Source organism: Stegostoma tigrinum, chromosome 16, assembly GCF_030684315.1.
Source record: "Stegostoma tigrinum isolate sSteTig4 chromosome 16, sSteTig4.hap1, whole genome shotgun sequence".
NCBI lineage: Eukaryota > Metazoa > Chordata > Chondrichthyes > Orectolobiformes > Stegostomatidae > Stegostoma > Stegostoma tigrinum.
In genome coordinates this window covers 42,726,318-42,752,042 of record NC_081369.1, presented here as the reverse complement: position 1 = coordinate 42,752,042, position 25,725 = coordinate 42,726,318, and the positions used below count along the sequence as shown (strand labels likewise).

The following is a 25,725-nucleotide window of genomic DNA, read 5'->3' as shown; positions in this document are numbered from 1 at the left end:
GTCATAAATCCCACAGCAAAAACAAACTTGCATTAACTCAAAGAGGCCTTCGAATTATCTGCTGATTGACACTGGTTTTAAAATCTTGGTTCTGAAAAGACTAACCCGGTTAATTATTAAACCCTGTCACAAAAGTTTGAAATCCAAACTCAAAAATGAATTAGTCATTATGTACAAATCACACTCCTTAAATCATAAACTGTTTATCTACAACCTTATTTCAACATTATTACGATCCTTCATTATTACATAGAACATAGAAGAACACAACGCAGAACAGGCCCTTCGGCCCTCCATGTTGCGCCGACCTGTGAACTAATCGAAGCCCATTCCCCTGCACTATCCTATTGTCAAACATATGCTGATCCAAGGGCTGTTTAAATGCCCCTCATGTGGCTGAGTTAACTTCATTGGCAGGCAGGGCATTCCACGCCCTTACCACTCTCTGAGTAAAGAACCTGCCTCTGACATCTGTCTTAAATCCATCACCCCTCAATGTGTAGCTGCACCCCCTTGTACAAGCTGAAGTCATCATCCTCGGAAAAAGACTCTCACTGTGCACCCTATCTAATCCACTGACCATCTTGTATATCTCTATTAAATCCCCCTGAGCCTCCTTCTCTCCAATGAGAAGAGACCCAAGTTCCTCAGCCTTTCTTCATGAGACCTTCGCTCCAGACCAGGCAACATTCTGGTAAATCTCCTCTGCACCTGTTCCAACGATTCCACATCCTTCCTGTAATGGAGCGACCACGCAATATTCCACCTGAGGCCGCACTAGCGTTTTGTAGAGTTGCAGCATGACATCACGTCTCCGCAACTCAATCCCTCTACCAATGAAACCTAAAACACCATCAGACTTCTGAACAGCACTATCAACCTGGGTGGCAATTTTCAGGAATCTATGTAGATGGACACCAAGATCCCTCTGCTCATCTACACTGCCAATAATCTTTCCGTTGACCCGGTGTTCTGCCTTCCTATTATTCCTCCCAAAGTGAATCATCTCACATTTATCCATATTAATCTCCATTTGCCAAATTTCGGGACAATTCTGCAGTTTATCCAAGTCTCCCTGCAACCTGCAACATTCTTCCACACTGTCCACCACTCCACCGACTTTAGTGTCATCTGCAAACTCACAAACCCATCCACCAATTCCTGCATCCAAGTCATTTATACAAATGACAAACAGCAGTGGTCACAAAACAGATCCTTGAGGCACACCACGCGTAACCGGACTCCAGGCTGAATATTTTCCATCAACCACCACTTGTTGCCTTCTTACCGAAAGCCAGTTTCTAATCCAAATGGCTAAATCTCCCTCAATCCCGAGCCTCTGTATTTTCTCCGAGAGCCTACCATGGGGAAACTTATCAAAGACTTTACTGAAGTCCATGTACACCACGCCAACTGCCCGACCCTCATCCACATGTTTGGTCACCTTCTCAAAAAACTCAATGAGGTTTGTGAGACACGACCTGCCCTTGACGAATCCATGCTGACTATCTCCAATCAAGTTGTTGCTTGTTGGATGATTATAAATCCTGTCTCTTATAATCCTTTCCAAAATTTTTCCTGCAACACACCTAAGGCTCACAGGTCTATAATTGCCTGGGTCATTCCTACTACCCCTCTTGAACAAGGGCACAACATTTGCAATCCTCCACTCCTCTGGTACGAAACCTGTAGATAATGAGGACTCCAAGATCAAGGCCAAAGGCTCCACCACCTCCTCCCTAGCATCCCAGACAATCCTCGGAAAAATCCTATCAGGCCCAGGGGCTTTACCTACCGTCACACGTTGTGGAATTGATGACACTTCCTCCTTACTAACCTTAACCCTTTCAATTCTAGTAGCCTCTAACTCAGTCACCTCCTCTACAATATTCTCCTGTCCCTCAGTGAAAACAGATGAGAAACATTAATTTAGCACCTCTCCAATCTCCACAGCGTCCACACACAACTTCCCACTTCTGTCTTTGACTGGCCCTATGCCTACCCAAGTCATCCTCTTATTCCTCACATACCTATCGAAAGCTTTCGGGGTCTCCTTTATTTACCTGCCAGTGTCTGCTCGTGTACCCTCCTTGCTCTTCTTAACTCTCTCTTTAAATCCTTCCTAACGAATCTGTAGCTCTCCATCACCTCATGTGAACCATCTGGTCTCATCGTCACATCAGCCTCCCTCTTCTGCTTAACAAGAGATACAATTTTTTTAGTAAACCACAGTTCCCTTAGCTGATCGCTTCCTCCCTGCCTGACAGGGACGTACCTATCAAGGACACGCAATATCTGCTCCTTAAACCAGCTCCACAATTCAATTGTCCCCATTGCCCTGCATTTTGCTAACCCATTCTATGCCTCCTTAGTCTTGCCTAATCGCACTACAAGGGAGGAATGGAGAAGCCGATAGTGAAGGGGACTATCAGAGGTTACAGCAGAACATAGGTAGACTGGAGAGTTGGGCAGATAAATGGCAGATGGAGTTCAATCCGGGCAAATGCGAGGTGATGCATTTTGGAAGATCAAATTCAAGGACGAACTATACAGTAAATGGAAAAGTCTTGGGGAAAATTGATGAACAGAGAGATCTGGGTGTTCAGGTCCATTGTTCCCTGAAGGTGACAACGCAGGTCAATAGGGTGGTCTCGAAGGCATATGGCATGCTTTCCTTCATTGGATGGGGTATTGAGTACAAGACTTGCCAAGGTCATGTTGCAGTTGTATCGGACTTTGGTTTGGCCACATTTGGACTACTGTGCACAGTTCCAGTCGCCACATTACCAAAAGGATGTGGATGCTTTGGAGAGGGTGCAGAGGAGGTTCACCAGGATGCTGCCTTGTATGGAGGGTGCTCGCCATGAAGAGAGGTTGAGTAGACTAGGATTATTTTCATGAGAAAGATGGAGATTGGGGGGGACCTGATTGAGGTCAACAAAATCATGAGGGTATAGACAGGGTGAACAGCAAAAAGCTTTTTACCCCCAGAGTGGAGGACTCAATTACGAGGGGTCATGAGTTCAAAGTGAGAGGAGCAAAGTTTAAGGGACATATGCATGGAAAGTTCTTTACACAGAGGTTGGTGGGCACCTGGAACGTGTTGCCAGCGGAGGTGGGAGACGCAGACACGTTAGCGTCTTTTAAGATATATTTGGACAGGCACGTGGATGGGCAGGGAGCAAATGGACACAGACCGTGAGAAAATAGGTGACAGGTGAGACAGAGGATCTTGATCGGCGCAGGCTTGGAGGGCTGAAGGACCTGTTCCTGTGCTGTAATTTTCTTAGTTGTTTTGACTGACTAGAGGGAGCGAGGGAGGGAGGAATGGATGGCTGGTGGGAGGGAGCGAGGGAGGGAGGGAGCGAGGACTGACTGGAAGAAGGAATGGATGAATGGAGGGAGCAAGAGGAAGGGGGGGCAAAGGGGCAGGAGGAGGAGGGGGGGCAAGGGGCAGGAGGAGGAGGGGGGCAAGGGGCAGGAGGAGGAGGGGGGCAAAGGGGCAGGAGGAGGAGGGGGGCAAAGGGGCAGGAGGAGGAGGGGGGCAAAGGGGCAGGAGGAGGAGTGGGGGCAAAGGGGCAGGAGGACGAGGGGGCGGGGGGGCAAAGGGGCAGCAGGAGGAGGGGGGCAAAGGGGCAGGAGGAGGGGGGGAACGGAGGAAGGGAGATGAACACAGCAGACAGGCTGACATCAGCTTCCCTGGCCTCTGATGCTGCATGTCCTGCTGTTTCATGCTCATGAACGCCTCGTTACCTCCCATTCTCTTTTGTTTGTGTTTTATCACTCTTCCTCCCTCACTCTGATTCTCTCCCCCTCTCTCACCTCTGCTGGCCCTAATTTCACTCCCTTGTCATGCTCCTTTATTTCCATCTTTCTGTCCCTTTTCTCTCTCCCACCACAAACTCTCTCTCTCTCTCACTCTGGCTTTATTCACAGGGGGAGAGAGTACAAGAGCAAAGGAAACCAAAGCACGCAGCGCCTTCGGCTGAGAGAGAAATGAAGCACTGCCGGAGATTTTCCAAACCCGGACACAGGGGTTGCCTCTCTCTCTCTCTCGACAGTCTCTGTGACTGCCCCATCAAACCCCACACCCATTCCCTTCCCATGGTGTCTCTCCACAAACCCACCTCCGGGTAGAAATGCAAACACAAGTTGCTGAAAATGCTCAGCATCTGTGAAGAAAAAGTACCGAGATAACGTTTTGGATGCGATGACCCTTTCCCTCAGAGCTCCGGCTAGAAATGCTCCAGCCTCTGAGACAGGGTCCCCTTGTAGTCGGAGAGCTGCAGGTCGATCTCGGCTGGTCGCTTGGTGCAGGGCATCAAGAGCTCCCCTCAGCCCCTGGAAGGGGTCTGTTCAGCCCCTAACCTTAATCTCCAGTAACTTTAATGGAAGCCACATAGGTTGGAATATTAACATAAAATAGCAACAAGAATGACATCAAAAAATACGTTAAGTGTTTGTGCTCCAGAATATCTTAGCAGAATTTCAAAAGCAATATACATGTCATTCCTAATGTGCCAGACTTTACAAAGAGCTCTAAATGAAGATCTGCACGTCAATTCCTTTTCAATTATAAAATCTATGTAGCTGAGTGCAATCTAGATTATAAATATTACATGAATCCATCCATTTTGAAGTGTATTCACACTTATGGCACAGGGAAGAAGTAATAGTAGCAAAAGAAAAATCAGCAATATCATTTATCATGGCAGAAGCCCAGTGTAGGTTTTAGACTGAAAGAAATTGCTGCCACTGCTTCTTCTGAGTTATCACAAATAATTTCTTATTTTTAATGGATTCCCAGTCTTTATTTGTTACTGTTCGTGGTGTTTGATATATATTTGCCAGTTGAGGCAGCTCTGGCTGTTGGTGCGATTTCAAACTCACAATCCGAGAGGGCAGAGCTGCGTTGTGCTGCCTCGTCTACACAACACAATATTTAAAATGGGGGGAGTTCAGGGCTTCCATTTCTCTCTATTTAAGGACCTGTTAAGCTCCATGAGAAGCTTGTTAACGGGCTGGGGAGAATAAGAAGGCAATTTTCAATTCATAAATAGCCAAAGCTGAACAGTCTGTATGTTTCAGAGATAGTAGGAACTGCAGATACCCGAGAATCTGAGATAACAAGGTGTAGAACTGGATGAACACAGCAGGCCAAGCAGCATCAGAGGAGCAGGAAGGCTGACATTTCGGGCCTCGACCCTTCTTCAGAAATTTCTGATGAAGGAGCTAGGCCCAAAACGTCAGCCTTCCTGCTCTTCTGATGCTGCTTGGCCTGCTGTGTTCATCCAGCTCTATACCTTGTTATCTCAGTCTGCAATGCACAGACATCAGGTTCAAAACAGGGAAAAGTATAGCTTCTGTTTTGAAGCAGAAAATTGCATGACCTTTTTATAGTTTGCGTAGTGGTTTTCGTTTTGACTGTTTGGCTACTTTTGTTTGTGGTGAGATTGGTGGCCTTCCAAGGCAATGCCCTTCCTCCTCCTAAAGGTAGCAATGGCAGTATCGTGGCTGCAGTCTGTATTTGCTGTTTGTGCTTAGTATCACTAATTGGGTACCAAGCTTGCCTTAACCCAGTCAAGGTATTTACATTTCAAGGTTGTATTGCACAATTTAATGAAAGTCTTACCTTACCCCAATTTTGATTCATTTTTGTTTCTCACTGCTGAAAACTACTTTTTATGCTTCTCTTATGGGTCTTACATATCACCCCCTTCACCTCTATTCTACTAAGTGGATTGTTTCCTTTCTAGGATTGTAATTGGTATTTAGCACCCCTTATAAATGAGAGGCTGAGTTTCAGTCAGAGTTACATGTTATGTAAATGATTGACGTCTAAGAAATAAGTCTAAGTAAGATTACAGAAAATGTTAAGACTTTTCTAAGAGATTCATAATTGAAAATTAGTTGTTTTGCATTTGGTTACTTCTTTACAATTTGAACATTGTTTAAATTTAACAAGATTTATTGCTTTTAAATATAAATGATTATTCCAATTTATGAAAGATATGAATGGGATCTGGGTGTTCATGTGTAGATCCCAGGATTTCAAATCTTTCAAAGTAAGTTGGTGGTTTTACTTTAAGCAAACAATTTATTGTTAGCAACTGAACCACATATCGAGTGGCATGTGACAGTGCCTGCAAATAGTTCTCTACATGATAATCTTAGCATTGCAAATTATTCATTATCCCTTGTTAAGTTTGGTATATTCTTATTGCTTTATCAACTTTGAATATTATGGAATAACATGCCTGTCCAGCTAACTGAATTTTCTGAAGAACAGTGTTTATTTTCACACATTTATATGATGCCATTCTAAACATTTTATGAAACGAGTAAACTCTTTTACTTGTGGAATGGCAAAATTTATCAAAACCCATTAACAGACCTGTGCACAGCATACAGTTCATAAAACAATTTTTTCACTTTCTCTGTCACTGTGGCCATAATTTTTCTGCACCCTTTGAGGATCCCCTTGGAAGCAGGGAGAGGGTGGAGTGCATAAAATTCTTTGGGCACTGTCAAAATAGGGTTTTGACATTATTACACTTGGAACTCATTTAGAAAGAATATCCTGTAATTCTTGTGAAAACAGCGCATGGTGTTGAAAATAAGAATTTTTCTTTCATTCATTCAGAGAATGTGGACTTTATCAGCTGGACCAGCATTTATTACCCAGTCCTAATTGTTGGCACAAATATGAACATTTTCCAAATTTTGCTGCATTTGAACATGGCCTGCTTCAATATCTGAGGAGTAACAAATGTCTGAGCATTCTTCACTGATGAATGCTCATCACCATTTCTGACCTAGTAATGGAGGGACACTAATGTGACAAACTCCCATTGACTTGATCTTTGCTAAAATTCCTTATGCCACATTTGGTCAAGCACTGCTATGATGTCAAATGCAGTCACTCACCTCTTGCCGTTTAGGTGAAAATGGATTGATATTTTACTGGCCCATTCCAATTTGTAGTTATAGACTGGGGTCACACATCATCAGTGCACCCAGCAGTTATGTTAGCATGGCAAAGAGGCAAGGAGTTCAGCAGTTCAGGTCAGTGCTACACTTAGCTATGTTCAAACAAGATAACATGATATGACAGAGAGTGCTGAGTAGTGTAAATGGAGCATTTCACACTAGGAGCTCAGGTGCCATGGTTTTGGATTTGAGCATTTAGTGTCATCTATCTACAGGCAGTTGGTTCCATTGAAAGGAACTGATAGGGTGGTTGAAGGAAGCAGTTGGGAGAGTAGCCCTTAAGACTGGCAGAACACCCACCATGTGCATTGTCCACTCAACACACCTCAGAGAGAATTTTGAGCAGGCCATAATGCTGACAAGAAGCTACAATGTATAGATACAGATCAACAAAGATAGTGAAGAGATATGACCTGACAGCCATTATATCTAATAGGATGAAAGAGGAGGAGACCTGAATATTTTAGGACATTTGATATTTCTTAAAGATAATATAGTAAAAGGTACTGGGCAGCTCTGGTTAGCTTAGATATGTCATTCATATCAGAGAGACAGTTGAACTTAGTTTGAAAGACAAAGCTGTAAAATCAGTTTGCACAGAGATAAGAAATAGGAAAGGCAAGGGTTCATTTGTGGAAGTAGTTTTCGGCCCTCCCAACTATGGAACAGAATATACAAAAATAAGTAAATTGGGCATGTAAAAAAAGAATTGGAATCATTTTGGATGACTTTAATCTGCATGTGGATTAATCAGATTGATCGAGGTAACCTAGAAAATTAGTGCATATAGTGTATTCAGGATAATCATTTAGAGTAATACATTCTAAATCCAACTGAAAGCTACATATTTTAGACCTGATATTGAACAATGAGACACAATTAATCAATATCCTCATTGTAAAGTAGCTTCAAAGTGACAGTGATCATAAATATTATAAAATTTCACAACCAATTTGAAGGGGAGAAGTTTGGGTCTAAGACTACTGTTTTAAACTTGAATGCAGTAATTAAAAACGTGTTTAGGCAGAAGTGAAGCTAGCTAAAGTGAACCATATTAAACAGTATTTCAGGAAATCCTTAACAATGCTCAGCAAAGATTTACCTCAGTGAGAAAGAAGGCCACACCAATTCTGCCTAAATAAGGAAATGGAAAATAGGATCAAATTGATTAAAAACTGTTCAAATCTGAAAAGATTACTGGTAAGTCAATATTAAGAACCAGCAAAGAATGACTCAATAAAGGAAGAAAATTCAGTATGAGAGAAAGCTATCTAAACAAATATAAACAAATGGTAAAACTTCCTGCAAATATGTAAATGGAGAAAGAGTAACTAAAGTATGTGTTAGTCCTCTAGTGAGTGGATCTGAGAATTGATTATAAAAGCAAGGAAATGGAGGAGACATTGAACAACTATTCGCTATAGAAAACTTTGAAAAATTCTCAGATACCTGAAGCTTAATCCTACCAAAATCGGCTAATTGTCATTTTTGTAAACTTTCATGGAGGGTTTTTATCTGTGAGGCCAGTGAGTTTTCTCCTGCTATCATCCCAAACATGCCTCATTAACTATGTACCACATTCATATGGTATCCCACTCATCCATTGTTACTCCAATTCTCTCACTGTCCAGTCAAAAGTACTCATCACTATTGGGACATCATGAGATTCCTGGTACCAGCAACATAGTTAAAAGGCCCTTGTGCGTCAGGCACATGCTGACAGTTTTAACCTGCCCAGCAATGTTTGTGACATTTGCCCCAGATATGGCAGATGAGGAGAAATTAGTCCCGTGCTTTACAAGCAGGCACCTTGAGGTCCTGATCTATGGAGTAATGCAGTGGAGGATCATTCTCTTCTCCAAAGACAAGTAGCGGAGGCCATGGCACCTTGTCAACCTAGTCCAGTGTTGCCATCAGGGTCAGTGTAGTCATCACAGCCTGGAGGAACAGACAACAGTGAAAGAAGAAGGTCATTTACCTTCTCCACTCCACTAGGGTAAGTACCATTATGCTCCTTCTGCTACCCACATTTACTCTATCTCTGCTATTGCACTCAACTTCCCTAAGTCCCATGCTTCACCACTCCCATGATAGCATGTATGCAGTACAGTGTGGGTTCTGCTATAAAATTATAGTTGCGTTCCTGCCCAACAATGCAATGCAGCAGCTGAGGGTTGTCGTCACCATCATCATCATCATCATCACCTTCAGATGGAGTTGTGGCTGCAGAGTGAGGGTGAAAAATAGTTAATCTAGAAGTGGATGAACGTGATTTATTGCCTTCTGACTGTTTCCTCGGATTTGGCTTAAAAAAGGCATCCAGTTTTTGCTGCTTTGCTCTTTTTCTTCTTTCATGAAGAAGCTGTTCATAGGGTGCCAAGTCAGGTATTATTCCATGAACTGCCCTTCTCAGAGCTTCAACTGCTTCTCAGTTTCCCTCAGGATAGAAAACAAAACAAAAGTGGAAAGCTCTCATGGTGCTGGACTTCTTCTTCATCTCCAGCTTCCACTTCCCCGTTAGCGACTAATCGCTGTAGATCAGCTATAGAGAGGTCTTCACAGTGGGATCAAGCAGCTCTTCAACATCCCCACTCTCCATTTCTTCAAATCCAACTTGCTTTGCAAGATAAACACATGTTCTTTGCTTCTCAGGAGCTCCTCTGACAGATCAAAAGTTTTAAAATCTTGGAAAAATCTGGGAAAAGTTTCCACTAAACTGCAAGCAAGCAGTCCTTTCTGAAACCACCCCAGGCCTCTACAGTATGTCAATTGCATTCTTGATGTTAAAGCTCTTTCTAAATTGAAGAACAGTGTCCTTATCCCCCTCAGTGGTTACTGTCAATCTCTTAAATGTGTTTCTTAAATAATAAACTTTAAAATCAGCAAGCTCCTCTTCCAGTGTTATAGCCTTTCTTTTATATTCATCACCCCCAATTTTATCACCAAGGTGCTTCTTGTTCTCATTCTTGCCACTTTGTCCTTGCACTTCTGTGAGTAACATGGCAGAATTTGCATTAAAAACGTAGCACTATACCTCTCACAGAAAGTGCAATGATCATGTGATGCCAACATGGAGACTATTTCAGTGCTAAGATCGCACATGCTCAGGAGAAAGCCTGAAAAACCATCATGTCATTTTGAAGCGTACTCCTCTGCACTCCAGTAGAATCGCATTGTAGCCAACACAAGTTCATGTTTTAGGAATAGCATTCCTTTATTCGTCAGTCACATCATAGCCAATTCGCATTGCCAGAACATGCGTTAGAGCAAAACCCTCTGTATGGAGCCTCACTCTGATTCACCGACCCAATTTCCCTAGACAAATAACCCTGCATGGTGTCTGCATTCCTACTCACTTACTTAGCATACCTCATCACCTATTCCTTCATCTGCACTATTACAAACATTTTGCCAGCCACTTCCTTCTGACTGAATCTCTTCCTTTGTTTCATTCTAGGAGACAATAGCTGACAAGACAAAAAGGGCAAAGACAGGTGGTCAGGCACCTGACATTTGGCTTCTGACCTCCTATGATGAGAGAAACCTGACTGACTGCTTGGAATGGCCAACTAACCATGCCCAAGCCCCTGGATTTATTTCGGCCACTGTCCTTGACCTACGGTGCTGGGATCCACTGCCAGTAGGGTCTGGACTTGAGGACTTCCTTCTTAGATCTTGGTTGATGTACAGGCAGTATGTTTGGCATGTACATAGCTGGCACATGATGCAGATGCGTCATTGACACAGCACGGTTCTAAACAGCAACATGTCTGTCTCCTTAACTATGGAGTGCTGGCAATCATGACAAGCTGCCTGGCCTTGCATCTGCTATCATGGCAAGGCAAGACAGAAGTACTCTCAGTCTGTTAGCTCTGACTGAGGGAGCAAAGTGCAAATGGGCAAAGTAAGCAGAAATGCTGTGGGGCTCAAAGTGAGTGAGTGCTAAAAAGGCAAGTGAGGATCCCTGAGAATCATCCTTGTCCAATCCAGGACTTACACTTAATGGTAAGGTCCTGGGGAATGTTGCTGAAAAAAACGATCTTAGAGTGTGGGTTCATAGTTCCTTAAAAGTGAAATCCCAGGGAGATTGGATCGTGAAGAAGGCATTTGGTATGCTTTCCTTGATAATAAAATGTGAGGCTGGATGAACACAGCAGGCCAAGCAGCATCTCAGGAGCACAAAAGCTGACGTTTCGGGCCTAGACCCTTCATCAGAGAGGGGGATGGGGGGAGGGAACTGGAATAAATAGGGAGAGAGGGGGAGGCGGACCGAAGATGGAGAGTAAAGAAGATAGGTGGAGAGAGTGTAGGTGGGGAGGTAGGGAGGGGATAGGTCAGTCCAGGGAAGACGGACAGGTCAAAGAGGTGGGATGAGGTTAGTAGGTAGCGGGGGGTGCGGCTTGGGGTGGGAGGAAGGGATGGGTGAGAGGAAGAACCGGTTAGGGAGGCAGAGACAGGTTGGACTGGTTTTGGGATGCAGTGGGTGGGGGGGAAGAGCTGGGCTGGTTGTGTGGTGCAGTGGGGGGAGGGGACGAACTGGGCTGGTTGAGGGATGCAGTAGGGGAAGGGGAGATTTTGAAACTGGTGAAGTCCACATTGATACCATTAGGCTGCAGGGTTCCCAGGCGGAATATGAGTTGCTGTTCCTGCAACCTTCGGGTGGCATCATTGTGGCAGTGCAGGAGGCCCATGATGGACATGTCATCCAGAGAATGGGAGGGGGAGTGGAAATGGTTTGCGACTGGGAGGTGCAGTTGTTTTTTGCGAACTGAGCGGAGGTGTTCTGCAAAGCGGTCCCCAAGCCTCCGCTTGGTTTCCCCAATGTAGAGGAAGCCGCACCGGGTACAGTGGATGCAGTATAACACATTGGCAGATGTGCAGGTGAACCTCTGCTTGATGTGGAATGTCATCTTGGGGCCTGGCATGGGGGTGAGGGAGGAGGTGTGGGGACAAGTGTAGCATTTCCTGCGGTTGCAGGGGAAGGTGCCGGGTGTGGTGGGGTTGGAGGGCAGTGTGGAGCGAACAAGGGAGTCACGGAGAGAGTGGTCTCTCCGGAAAGCAGACAGGGGAGGGGATGGAAAAATGTCTTGGGTGGTGGGGTCGGATTGTAAATGGCGGAAGTGTCGGAGGATAATGCGTTGTATCCGGAGGTTGGTAGGGTGGTGTGTGAGAACGAGGGGGATCCTCTTGGGGCGGTTGTGGCGGGGGCGGGATGTGAGGGATGTGTCGCAGGAAATGCGGGAGACGCGGTCAAGGGCGTTCTCGATCACCGTGGGGGGAAAGTTGCGGTCCTTAAAGAACTTGGACATCTGGGATGTGCGGGAGTGGAATGTCTTGTCGTGGGAGCAGATGCGGCGGAGGCGGAGGAATTGGGAATAGGGGATGGAATTTTTGCAGGAGGGTGGGTGGGAGGAGGTGTATTCTAGGTAGCTGTGGGAGTCGGTGGGCTTGAAATGGACATCAGTTACAAGCTGGTTGCCTGAGATGGAGACTGAGATGGTATGCTTTCCTTTATTGGTCAGTGCATTGAGTTTAGGAGTTGGGAGGTCATGTTGCGGCTGTACAGGGCATTGGTTTGGCCACTTATGGAATATTGTGTTCAATTCTGGGCTCAATGCCATAGGAAGAATGTTGTGAAACTTGAAAGGGTTCAGAAAATATTTGCAAGGATGTTGGCAGAATTGGAGGGTTTAAGCTGTAGGGAAAGACTGAATAGACTGTGGCTATTTTCCCTGGAGTGCCGGAGGCTGAGGGGTGACTTCAAGGTGTTTGTAAAATCATGAGGGGCACAGGTAGGGTAAATAGACAAGGTCTTTTCCCTGGGGTGGGTGAGTCCAAAACTAGATGACATAGGCTTAAGTTGAGAGAGGAAGGATTTAAAAGGGACCTAAGGGGCAACTTTTTCACGCAGCAGGTGGTGCATGTCTGGAATAAGCTACCAGAGGAAGTGGTGGAGGCTGGTATGATTGCAGCATTTAAAACGCATCTGGATGGGTAAATGAATAGGAAGAGTTTAGAGGGATATGGGCCAAATGCTGGCAAATGGGACTAGATTTATTCAGAGATAGTAAGAACTTCCGATGTTGGAGTCTGAGATAACACAGTGTGCAACTGGAGGAAGACAGCAGGCCAGGCAGCATCAGAGGAGCAGGAAAGCTGACTTTTTGGTTTGGGACCCTTCTTCAGAAATTTATTCAGGATATCTGATCGGCACGGATGAGTTGGACTGAAGGTTCTGTTTCTGCACTGTATATCTCCACGATTCTATGACCATAAGTGGCTACAGTGATAGTGGATACGTGTTGTATAATCTTTCAAAACTCTGTAGATTTTTTAACTGTTCCTGCATATTGGAAAATAGTTATTGTAATACAACTATTCAAGAGCAAAGGTTAAGAGATAAAAGGAAACTATTTGTCAGTTAGCCAAATTCCGAATTTAGGGAAATTACTTGAGATTATTGCTGGGTTTATAGTGTTCATCTGACATGTGGCCACTCCTAGTGAATTGTAAAAGTGTGTTGCATAATACGCTGGAAGCTGCCTTGACATTGACATAGTCAGGCATTCTAGGGTGTCTGAGCTTTTAATGCCTCTCCACCCACCGTGAAATTGTGTCCTTAGCGACTACTAAAGAGATGATTGTGACTCCGAAAAAGAATCCCAGACCATAAATTTCTTGAAGATAAGAGTTAAATGCTGGTACCTTTCTGGTGGGGAGTTTCCCCATTTACGATCTCCCAGATCATGGTGGCCTGCTTGGTTTTATACACACAAGTGCTACAGAATGGACAGGCCAAGGTCAATTAGGATATGATGGAAAGCAAAGCACTTACAGAGAAACAGGATGATACGGAATCTGCAGCATCTGGAAAATCATGTAGAGGTCACACAGAGGACATAGTGACGTTGGGGCTCGGGAAGTATCCATACATATACATTTCTGATGACTATTCTATGCCATTCTTCCAAATAAAGGTCTGCCTGGAGCCACCACTATTGCAGTTTACCACAAGTGCAAGCAAGTCTCTTAATGGAAGAGACCAGATGCACTGCCAAGAGGGAATTGACAGCAGGCATAGCTGGGTGGATTATCTGGGCCAGAATGGAGTCACCCTTTGGAATCTCCATCATCTTCACACATGCCTCATGCTGAACTTACAGCATTTGCTGCCTTGTGACATTTCCAGAATCACATCATCTGTTTGGGGCTCAACATCAACCTGGTCTGACCTGCTCCTCAGAGTGTCAGTTGCCTCAGTTATCCTAGCCTTTGACATCCAGACAAAATATTGTGAATCTGGTATCCAACACTCGCTCATGCCCATTGTGACATATTACAGTGTTTTCATGTTCAATCAGTTCAGATAATGCTCTTCTGGCAGAAGAGTGGTATGCTCCTTTCTAACAAAAATAAAATGTTCTTCCCTCTGTTTATTTCCTCATCAAAAGCCTCACACAGCATTAATAGAGAATCTCATATTTAAGAACTGTTGTATTCCAGACAAGAAGCAAAGTAAACACTGCACCACCTTTATTGCCACCCTTATTACCCAAGTACCATACTGTCATTAAAAACGTAGGTCACCAGGAACAGCATTCGGCTCGTTCGAAAATCACTTGCTCAATGATATACTTGCAGAGTACTCGTACAAGTCAAGATGTCAACTAGTCCATCAATTTCAAATTAATGCATGCAATGCAATAATGCATCAAATGTATGTACCTGAAAAGCATACATATCATGGCTCTAACATGGCCACCATGTCTATTTTGTGCCTGTTTTTGTTATGAGTATTTGGCCTACATTGAAGTTTTGCCAAATATAACTCAAAACTGTTCCAATTATCATGCATTACACTACAAATTTAATACATCGATCTGAATTATCAATTTCAGCGCTGCTTTTTACACACTATTGAATAGCGAGTTTTGAGAAGATTTGTAGCTCAGGTTGAGGTTCTGGATGTGAGTTTGCTCGCTGAGCTGGAAGGTTCGTTTTCAGACGTTTCGTCACCAGACTAGGTAACATCATCAGTGAGCCTCCGACGAAGCGCTGGTGTTATGTCCCGCTTTCTATTTATCTGGTTAGGTTTCCTTGGGAACCTAAGGAAACCGAACCAGATAAATAGAAAGCGGGACATAACACCAGCGCTTCGTCGGAGGCTCACTGATGATGTTACCTAGTATGGTGACGAAACGTCTGAAAACGAACCTTCCAGCTCAGCAGGCAAACTCACATCCAGAACACTTTTGAATATGCAGCATTCTGAATGTACTAAAATAACAAATCATGGAGTGGTTTATACTTCAAGATTCCTCCAAGATTCAAGACACTTTCAGCTACTGATATGCCAATATATAAGATTCTCAAGCTAAATGCATGCACATAAACTCATGCCTCTCACAGACTGAATTTTAATAACTTAGAAAATGACAGCATAAACTATACACCTGCTAAAATAAATATTTCTGCTCTATTTTTCTGAAATCAGATGTAAAAAGCAAATTGCTTCTTCACTCATTCTAAGTCAAGGGTGTTAAGTAATTGCTTTAATATTTCAATATGTATTGTTCCTTATTGTCATTGATTTACCTCAGATTAATGTATACTAGTGACACTCAATAACTTTGCATTGTATTTCTGAGCTCCAGTCATGTGAAAGCAGAAAAGAGGTGTGGTCTTCATTAAAGTATGTAGCAATATTCTATACTTAACACAAGTATTTCTTTGAAAACCTGTGAAATCTTTAGCATGCTCCATCCAGACATTAATGCTGAATAGGTCAGAGATCAGAAGCTGAACTCCTTTGTCACACAATGTCAGTCATCCAAAGTTCATAGAGGATAACTCCTGCTGACACTGTTCAGCCATTACTTTGTGAGATTTTGTTTTCCTCTTTATTCTGTCTTAGAACATAGGTGTTGCTAGCATTTATTGACCTTAACCTAAGACGATTGCAGACGGCAATTAGAGTTAACCCCGTTGCTTGGGTCTGTAGTCACATGTATGCTAGGCTGGGTTAGGACAGCCGATTTCCTTAGCTACAGGGAATTTATTTAGCAGATGGGTTTAACAACAAACAACATTGGTTTCAAGGTTGACTACCGTGACCAGATTTATATTCCAGATTTATTAATTGAATTTAAATTGCATTAGTTGCTGTGATGAGATTTGAACCCATGTTACCAGAGAATGAACTTGGGACTCTGGATTCCCAGTCCAGAGACATTACCACTATCCCACCATCTCCCCTATAAAGTTAATTTATGTGTCAATTCAACCTTGTATTTTAACACCCCAACTTTCAACTGAGAAAGGGCAAATTATTTAAAGGTTGAGCCTTGTTTCTTAGTCCACTTAAGCTACATCATTTTGCTTTCTGTCCATTTCTGACCACCTTATTTGGTTTGTTAATCAATAATCTACATTTTGTTAGCTTATTTAGTAAGCACTCCATGATTTAATGTGCCCATCTGCCAGACAGTTATCTCTCTGATGAAGGGTCTAGGCCCGAAACGTCAGCTTTTGTGCTCCTGAGATGCTGCTTGGCCTGCTGTGTTCACCCAGCTTCACACTTTGTTGTCTTGGATTCTCCAGCATCTGCAGTTCCCATTATCTCTGATCACAGTTATAACCACCACCTACCAAATTCCCAGAAGTACACTGGCTCTCATTTTGGTAGCCAATGGCTTTCAATTGCCAAACCAGCTGTGTAAAACAGATATTCTTAACGGTTAAAATCCTCAAAAGCAATTACTACAAGCAAAGTTATAGTTGCCACATAGATAAATAACCCGTCTTTCCCTAAGCAAGCTATGCGCCAGTAGGCACTTGTGATAATATGGGTCAGCATGATGTTGACTCCATCATTTCTCTGTAACAATAGTCATGTTATACAATAGTACATAGGATGAAATAAGTACATCCGTACCCTATTACTGTCGTTAATTTGCAATTGTATTTTGTTTCATTTTTTTAATCTGGATGAATTATTGTTTCTGTCCAACATTTATGGGGGCCTTACATGATAATGCTTTAATAGTATGACTGAATAAATCATCTGTTTATTTTAACATTTGTACTTCCAGGATCTCGCACAACTCAATGCTCAGAGTTCTGAGTTTGCACAGGAAATCCATAATTATCAGGGAATGATACACAAGATGAATGCACAGTTAACTACGGTTACAGAACAAAAGAATGATAGGATTCAAGGTAATGTAGTTATTATAAAATGGAAAGGGAAAATATTACAACTGATTGTGTTTTTGTTTTACATACTTTGTTTGCTTTTTTGTTGTACAGAGTGAAAGATATTTGAAAGATTATAAACAGGTTTTAATTCCAAGTGAGTTTTTTAGCAGAAAACCTGTCTAGTGAGTTAATTTTCTGCTGGATGGGGCAGCAGGAGATCAGTTCAATTTTATTCGTTGAGACGTATTTAAATGCTACCAGTTGACTTCCTGTCCAGATTGAGCATCAAGAGGAAGGAGAACAACTCCCACCAAATGCACTTTCACAACACTCAGTTCCACATTGCTTTCCCAGTTTATAGAGGAGATTTCTGAGTCTGAAGCAGGTTTATCTAATGTTTCCCTTGTCACCCAGGAACTTGCATTCTTGTTCCTTCTTTCTCCACAAAGCCACACCTGTGTCTTCATATCAGCCATACATCTGCTTCTGCGAAGCAGTGCATTCAGCTTACCTACGTAGGAATCCCAATTAGGATTGCTTCAGAATTGTTGTGCTTGAACTGAATGCCTATTCTTGTTGTGGAATAAAGAACTGATTTGCTTAAAACAGGCAGGAGGGTCATATATTTGTGCTACAATATAGTTGCAAACCACTGCAGGCTAATATCATAAATGGTCAGAATGTTGATTGATACCTTACCTGTGCATTATTAACTGTTCACTCTGCCACTTTCCATTGATCATGTAACATTAAAATCAGCGTTCTTACTGTGATTTCTATTTTGCCACTTTGCCTAACCTTATTAATCTTTAAAAAATAACGTTTTGGAAACAGAAAATGTTTGAATTACTTAACAGAGCAGGGACAGATTTAATCAGTTCTAGAAATAGATGTTGGGACTTTTCAGGACACAAAATCTCTCCCTGAGGAAATAGTCAGTGATTCATAATTTTCACAGGACTAACCTACTATTTTCTTGGAGGTGATTTGGGTGATAAATTAATCGAAGTGGGCCAGTGGTAGAGGTGGGAGAGTAGCCCAATTTAAACACAGAATGGCAACAATTACTGGTTTCAACAGCTTTGAGCATAAAACAATAAGGCTTCTTCACTTATAACCTTTAATACCTTGTACATATTGACAAGTGGTGCATGTGACCTTCCATTTGTTAATGCCGGATGCAAGAAATCTTCAAAGTATGTTGGAGAAGTTGAGTGAGTCGTCAAACACATGGCAAATGCAGTACAATGTGGCTAAAAGTGAAGTTACACATTTCTGTGTGAAAAAGGCAGAGTATTACTTAAATGGTGATAAATTGTGGATGCACAAAAGGATCTGGGTGTCTTTGTACACCAGTCAATAAAAATAGACCGAGATAATGGGAACTGCAGATGCTGGAGAATCCAAGGTAACAAAGTGTGAAGCTGGATGAACACAGCAGGCCAAGCAGCATCTCAGAAGCACAAAAGCTGACGTTTTGGGCCTAGACCCTTCATTCATCTCTGATGAAGGGTCTAGGCCCGAAACGTCAGCTTTTGTGCTCCTGAGATGCTGCTTGGCCTGCTGTGTTCATCCAGCTTCACACTTTGTTATAATAAAAATAGTCTGTCAGGTACCTATTAAGAAATCAAATGGTTTATTGGCCTTCATTGCAAGATGATTTTGGTTCAGAGGTGGAGAAGTTTTATTGCAGTCATACAGGGTTTGATTAACACCACCTCTGGAGTATTGTGTGCAGGTTTGTCTCACTGCCTAAGAAAGAATATACGTTCCATAGAGAGAGTGCAGTGGACGTTCACCAGGCTGATAGCTAGTATGGCAGGACTGTGTCCCACAAAGAGAGATTAGTTCAATTGGACCTGAACACTCTAAAGTTTAGAAGGATGACAGGGGATTTGTTTGAAACATTTGAAATTCTAACAGAGCTGGAAGGACTAGATGAAAGGAGGATGTTTTCCTTTGTTATGGAGTCTAGAATGAGGTATCAAAATCTCAGGATGCCAGGTTATAGCTATCTATGTTACAGACAGCATCCTTAATCACCCTTTTCTGTTGAGCCCTCTGATTGATCCTTGGCCCCATCCTTGATTACCAGTCCTGTATGTGTCACAATAGTGTGGAACACTACAGCTGATTTATTATTAAATATCACTAAATTCTTTGATAAATTCCAGTAACATTTTGGACTTAAAATCTTTCCTAAAGATGTAGCCCGCTTAGAGAAGGTTGTCCAAAGTCTTCAACTTGATATAGCCTCTGAGTTTCAAAAACACCAAATGGAATCAGCCAAATTGGGACAGCAGATCATTCAACTGGAAAATGACCTACGCCACAGTCAAAAACTATACAACCAACGAGAGCAGGTGAGCAATTAAAGTTGAAAACCTAATACTATCATAGTATCAATATTTTCAAAGCCCTAATTGAACAAATTGAAATAACAGATTTGACATAATTTTTTATCGATGGTAACATTGATGCTGGCTGCATGAAGAAAGTATGGAGATTCACAGCTGTAATTGAAAATGTCTTTGTCCCAGAGACAGAATTTCCACTCTATATCTTAACAACGAAGGGAGTATTCTGTTTATGCTGGTGTATTGTTAACAGTTGAATTTCTGAAATACCAGTTTATTCTGGACTCTACAGCCACTATCAATGTGTGCTGTATTTTTCTGAGAATTACTTTAATCCAACCTCTGCTGGCTAGCAAATTGATTGCTTATCTAATGATGTGGAAAAAGCCATTAGTAATTTAGCATTAACATTGGTCAAAACTGATACTAGCTTGAGGCAAATTTGTGACTAATTTGCAGTCCTAAAGATTTCTCATTTATAATTAACTAGAAATTTAATAAAATGGGTGTTTTTAAGTAAAACAAAATTAACAGATGCTGTGATGATTTTTAATATATACCCTCAGAATACACAATAACCTAACACAGTTAAAATCTTCAACATAGTAATACTTTCATTTCAGAAATCTGACTAAAACATCATAAGGTGCCTGAGACAAGAGAAAAAACTAATATACAGCTGGATGGGCACATTTCAAGTATTACACCTGAATGGTATTCATTGAGTTGAATTATTTTTGCAGTTTAATTATTGCATAGGTATATAGTGGCATTCATTATTAGTTACAAGAACTTTTTCATCCATTTCAAGCAATTATCTTTTGAGGGGTATACTTTTGTTCATTTCAGTGTTGTGTGAAATGTAACCAATTCATGTTTACACCACTTCACAAATCAGGAAGTCTGCAACTTGATTTTAAAAAATGTTAGTGATTTACAAACTGTAAGCCTTGCAATTACTTACGCTGGCTTCTGATTTAAAGTGAAGTCCAGTGTGGGTACACAGCTTTTCCAAGAGCATACGTTTAGTTTTAAGATCACTTTAACACCAGTATTAACTTCAAACCCTATATAGTAAATTACACATAGCGGCTGGTTCATGTTTCAGGGCCTTCAGTTAGATCTGTAATTTCATAACATGGCTGAAAATTTATTTTTAACACTGTTCTGAAGTTGATGTGTTGTTTGAAGCTGTAAAACCACTTTGATTTGTCTGATTTAAGCTTTAATGCAGCTTTTGATGGGCATGATCAACTTCTGATCCAAGTGATTAAGCATAGGTTTTTGGACCACTTAAATAATGCCCTTAGAAGTGAATTTGCATTCTACATACTCTGCATGATTTCCTCCAAAGGCAATACAGAAGAGAGATGACCTCTTGAGGAAATCTGAAACAGATCTGCTTCAGGCTCGTGATAGTATCAAAGGGAAGGTAACAGAAATTGAAAAGCAAGGCACTGTGGTGAAAGGCCTAGAGATGGATCTTCAGAGACTGGAAAAAGAGAAGCAGCAAAAAGAAAATGAAAACATATCCCTTAAGGCCGAGATAGAACAGTTGAACCAGGATCTACAAAACAGCAACAAAAACTGCAGAGAATTTGGTAAGCATGCTCTGGTGGTCTAGTATGTTCCATAGTACATGATTTCCAATGCCTTATTGCTACAACAAGAGCATACCCTTATTTTCCAGTTGATTTTTTTAATGAAAGCAACTGATTATTCATATATAACCTCACGTTCCCTGATGATTTTTCCATATATTTTAACTTGCTCAAGGTTATGCTTGTATGCTTTTCATTATTTTTTCTGTTTCATTGAGGTAACCTCAAATGTGAAAGGTGGTGAGACACCTGGTATCTCACTGCATAGCTAATACTGTAGATTTTGCTGTGAAAATTAGACCACACCTTTCACTGACCACACATATACAGTTAAGCACAAAAATCCAGGAGATGCTATCTAAGAGGGTTCATTCAAATGCAGTGAACAGTGTGAAATTCCAGTACTGGTTGACATTGTACGTAGAGCAGATTAGACTAAGCACAAAAAGTCAAGTCATTGCAATCTACTCAACCTTTTAACAATGTGGGAAGTCTTCAGTATTGCAGAAGTACCTTTCTGGCATCATGAATTAGCCTTAAGAAATGACAAGATTTATTCCATAAGTTTTTAATTTAATCTTTTAACTTTTACTTTCTAGCTCTACATCTTAATTCAGTCTTTCTTTCCCATTCTTTATTTAGTTTTTTCTACCTGAATTGACTATCCTAACTGACCTTCCCTCTTCAGTCTCTGAGCTGCATATACATGATTCTCTGCAACCCACCACATCGCCTCTTCTGCCTAGTCCCAGGTACATTCCTTCTGTCTTCTGATCATCAGCAGTATTATTCAAAATCACCCCTTACTGATAAAACCCAACTCAACCTTTCCATTCCTCAAATGATTTTCCCAGCACTCCTATTCTAATAGAATTCTAGTTTGACTCTTAGTATTCAATTAGCCATGATTTCACAACTGTTGCACTCTCAAACCAGTTCAGCTATGTTCAACAGAATTTGTCTCTTTTCTGGTAAGCTCTAATATATGATATTCAAATCCTAAGTCTTGTTACCTCTTCACCTTGCTCACTTTTGGTCAAACCTTTATTCACTCTTAGTTTGTCTCCACCATTTGCAGTGATTTTACTCCTTTGAACATATGAATATAGATATCAAAAGAATGAGTAGGCCTTTCAGCCCCTCAAGCTGTTTTTTGCCATTCACTAAGGCCATGGCTGACCTAATTGTCATCTCAAATCCACCTTCTCACCTACTATGATAATTAACAAAATCTATCTTCCTTTCCCATAAAAAATTTCAAGGACTCTGCATCCACTCCCTTTTCAGGAAGAGAGTTCCAAAGATCCATAACTCTCTAAATTGAAAAATTTCATCTAATTTCCATTTTAGGTGGGTGACTCCTTATTTTTTAAAATGCGACCCCTAGTACTTAATCATCCTATAAAAGAAAACGTCCTCTCCACATCTAAGCGCCAAGGCTTCTCAGAATTTCAAGTCAACAAACCCCTCTCTAAACTTACAGTCCATATCTTTCTCCTTGGTGAATGCCGATGTGAAACACTCATTAAAGACATCACCCACTTCCACTTGCTCCACTTATAAATTCCCTCTTCAATCCTTGTCTCTACCCTTTCCCTCGTTACCCTCTTGCCCCTAATCTACACATGAAATCCTTTGGGATTTTCCTTAATCCTACTTGCCAAAGATGTTTCCTTTCTTTTTAAGTTCTTCTCTGTTTCCTTTATACTCCTTAAGAGCCTTGTTTGATTTCTGTTTCCTAGATCTTGCATATGCTTTCTTTTCCTTTTTAATTAAACTGGCAACATCTCTCACTATCAAAGGTTCCCAGATCTTACCATTCTTAACTTTCATGCTGGTCTTAAATTCTGGTCAAGTGGCTTTTAAAAGACTCTCACATGTCAGATGTGGATTTGTATTCAAATAGCTGCCCCAATCCAGATTTTCCAATACCTGCTGAGCACTGTTTTTTTTTAGCCTTTTGCCATGTTAGCACTTTTACCCCCGGACAATCTTAGTCTTTTCCAGAACTATCTTAAAACTTATGGAATTAAGATCACTGTTGCTGAAATGCTCCCCCACTGAAACTTTAATCACCTGGTCAACTCATTCCCTAATACAAGGCCTAATATGGCCACTCCCCTAGTTGGACTGTCTGGATGTTGTTTCAAGAAGCCCTCCTGGATGCACCTAACAAATTCTGCTCCATCTAAGCCCCTCGCACTAAGGGTGTCCCACTGAATACTGGGAAGGTTAAAATCACCCACTATGTGACCCGTTTGTGTTTACATCTTTCAGTGATCTCCTTACATATCTGTTCCTCCATCTCCTGCTAGTTATTGGGGTGACTGCTTATATAATGTCATGTTAGTGACAGCACCTTTCTATTCCTGAGTTCTACATATGGCCTTGCTGGATGATCCCTCCAGGATATCCTCTCTTAGTGCAGCAAAAACATACTCCTTACTCAATAATGCAATTCCTCCCCCTTTTGTATCCCTCTCTTTCATGCCCAAAACATCTGACGCTGAATGCCAGTCCCGCCTTACTCTGAACCAAGTTTTTGTAATGGCTATTATATCATAGCCCCATGTGCTAAGCCAGGCTTTAAATCCAACTGCCTTATCTATTATATTCCTTGCTTTATAATGCAACTCATCCTTCTTGTACAGGTCTCACCTGCCCTGGAAGAGATCGTAATGATCCAAACATCTGAATTCCTCCCTCCTACACCAGCCCTTTGGCCATATACTCAACTGTATTATCTTGCTTATTCTGGCCTCACTAGCATGAGGCACAGAGAGTAATTCTGAGATTAGAAACCCCCAAAAGTCCTGCTTTTCAAGTTCCTACTAATTCACTTTGCAGGACCTCATCCTGCTTTCTGCCTATGTCATTAGTGCCAAAATGAACCACAACCTCTGGCTGTTCACCCTTTCCCTTCAGAATACCCTGTGTATGCTCGGTGACATCCCTGGCACCAGGAAGGTAAGACACCATCCTGGAGTTTCACTTGTGGCCACAGAAATGCCTATTGATCTGGCTGCTGCTGCTGCCTTCCCTTGAAAGGCCATGCCTCCCTAAAGTATCGAAAACAGTGTACCTGCCTGAGAGGGAAATGGCTACATGGGACTTCTGCACTGCCTGCCCATGCTTATAGCCTTCCAGGCGGTCATCCAACTCCTTTCTGTCTGTGTAGCCCTTACTGGTGGCATGGTCAGGTTGCTAAATGTGCAATCCATGACATTCTCAGCATCATGGATGCTCCATAGTGAGTCCATCCATATCCCCAGACAGCCCATGCAGCAAATCAGGAGCTGCAGCTGAACACAATTCCCAAATACATTGTCATCATGGACACTGGAAGTGTCCCAGATTTCCCACATATTGCTGGCAGAGACTTCCATGGGACTATGTTCTCCTGCCATTGTGAACCTTATCAACTATATACAATAAACTAGGAACCAATTACACATCCTTACCCGCTACTCACCAAAATCAGCTTTCTTACTCTTGCTTTCTAATCCTTAAAAACTGCAACAACAAAAGTAAGTACTTTATACACTATCTCCCCCTTGACACGACTCACTTAGTCTCTAGACCTGGTTCCTGAGCAGCCAACCCTACGGCATTTTTTGAGTTGAGAAGTCTGCCCCAGAGCTCCAACTCTGGATTAAGTTCCACTCCCACTGCCACCACTCTGACTGTCCTCAATCCCATTCTGACTGACCCCACTCCTCAGGCATTTATCTGGTAGTTCCTGCCGCTGTTTACCCCAGATTCACTCTGCTGTGCTGTGCTCCCACCACTGCCAAATCTGATATTCAATGCCCCGACTAATAAAGGCAGGTATCTCACATGCTTTCTTAACTACCTCAGCTACATGTCCTGCTACCTTCAAGGATCTATTATCATGCACACCAAGATCCTTCTGATGCTCTGTACCTCCTCAGGTCTTACCATTACTAGCCTTGCTAGTATTCCCTGATACACTTTTCAGGATTAAATTCCATTTTTCATTCTTCAGCCCACTTGACCAGACTGTCTATATCATCCTATCATTTAAGGCTTTCCTGTTGCTGCTTATCACACCTCCAATTTCTGTGTCATCTGTGAAATTAGTGATCTTAAACACCTAGATCTATCTGCATCTCAAAGCTCTGTAATCTTTCAATATTTAGCTAATATACATTTTATTCGTCCTGCTGCAATGGATTACTTCACATTTTCCCATTTTATCATCCATTTGGCAGATGTTTATAAACTTAATTAACCTATTCTATGGTTATTATATGTCCTGTTCACAACTTGTGTTACTATCTATCCATCTTCATGCTGTCACAAAATTTGTCAATCGTTACCTCTGTCTGCCCAGGACCAATAGAAACTACAGGGAGTTGTGAGTTGTTGATTGTAGTTGATCACACAAGCCAGCCTTCTATCCGTTGACTTCATCTGTACTTCTCACTGCCTCGGAAAAGCATCTATCATCATCAAAGAACCCTGTCACTCCAGTTATAATCTCTTCCAACCTCTTCCATCAGGCAGAGATACAAAAGCTTAAACATGTACCAACATCTTCAAGAACAGCTTCTTCACTG

General features: G+C 42.0%; 1 protein-coding gene across 1 annotated transcript in view; it reads left to right on the top strand.

The window, feature by feature from the left end:
- Positions 1-25,725, top strand: part of LOC125459774 (golgin subfamily A member 4) — a 709,733-nt gene that overhangs the window by 533,433 nt on the left and 150,575 nt on the right. The window contains exons 27-29 of the mRNA XM_048546606.2: positions 17,082-17,208; positions 19,393-19,550; positions 20,899-21,145. Of these exons, the coding sequence (XP_048402563.2) occupies positions 17,082-17,208; positions 19,393-19,550; positions 20,899-21,145 (532 nt within the window). The remainder of the gene's footprint in view (positions 1-17,081; positions 17,209-19,392; positions 19,551-20,898; positions 21,146-25,725) is intronic.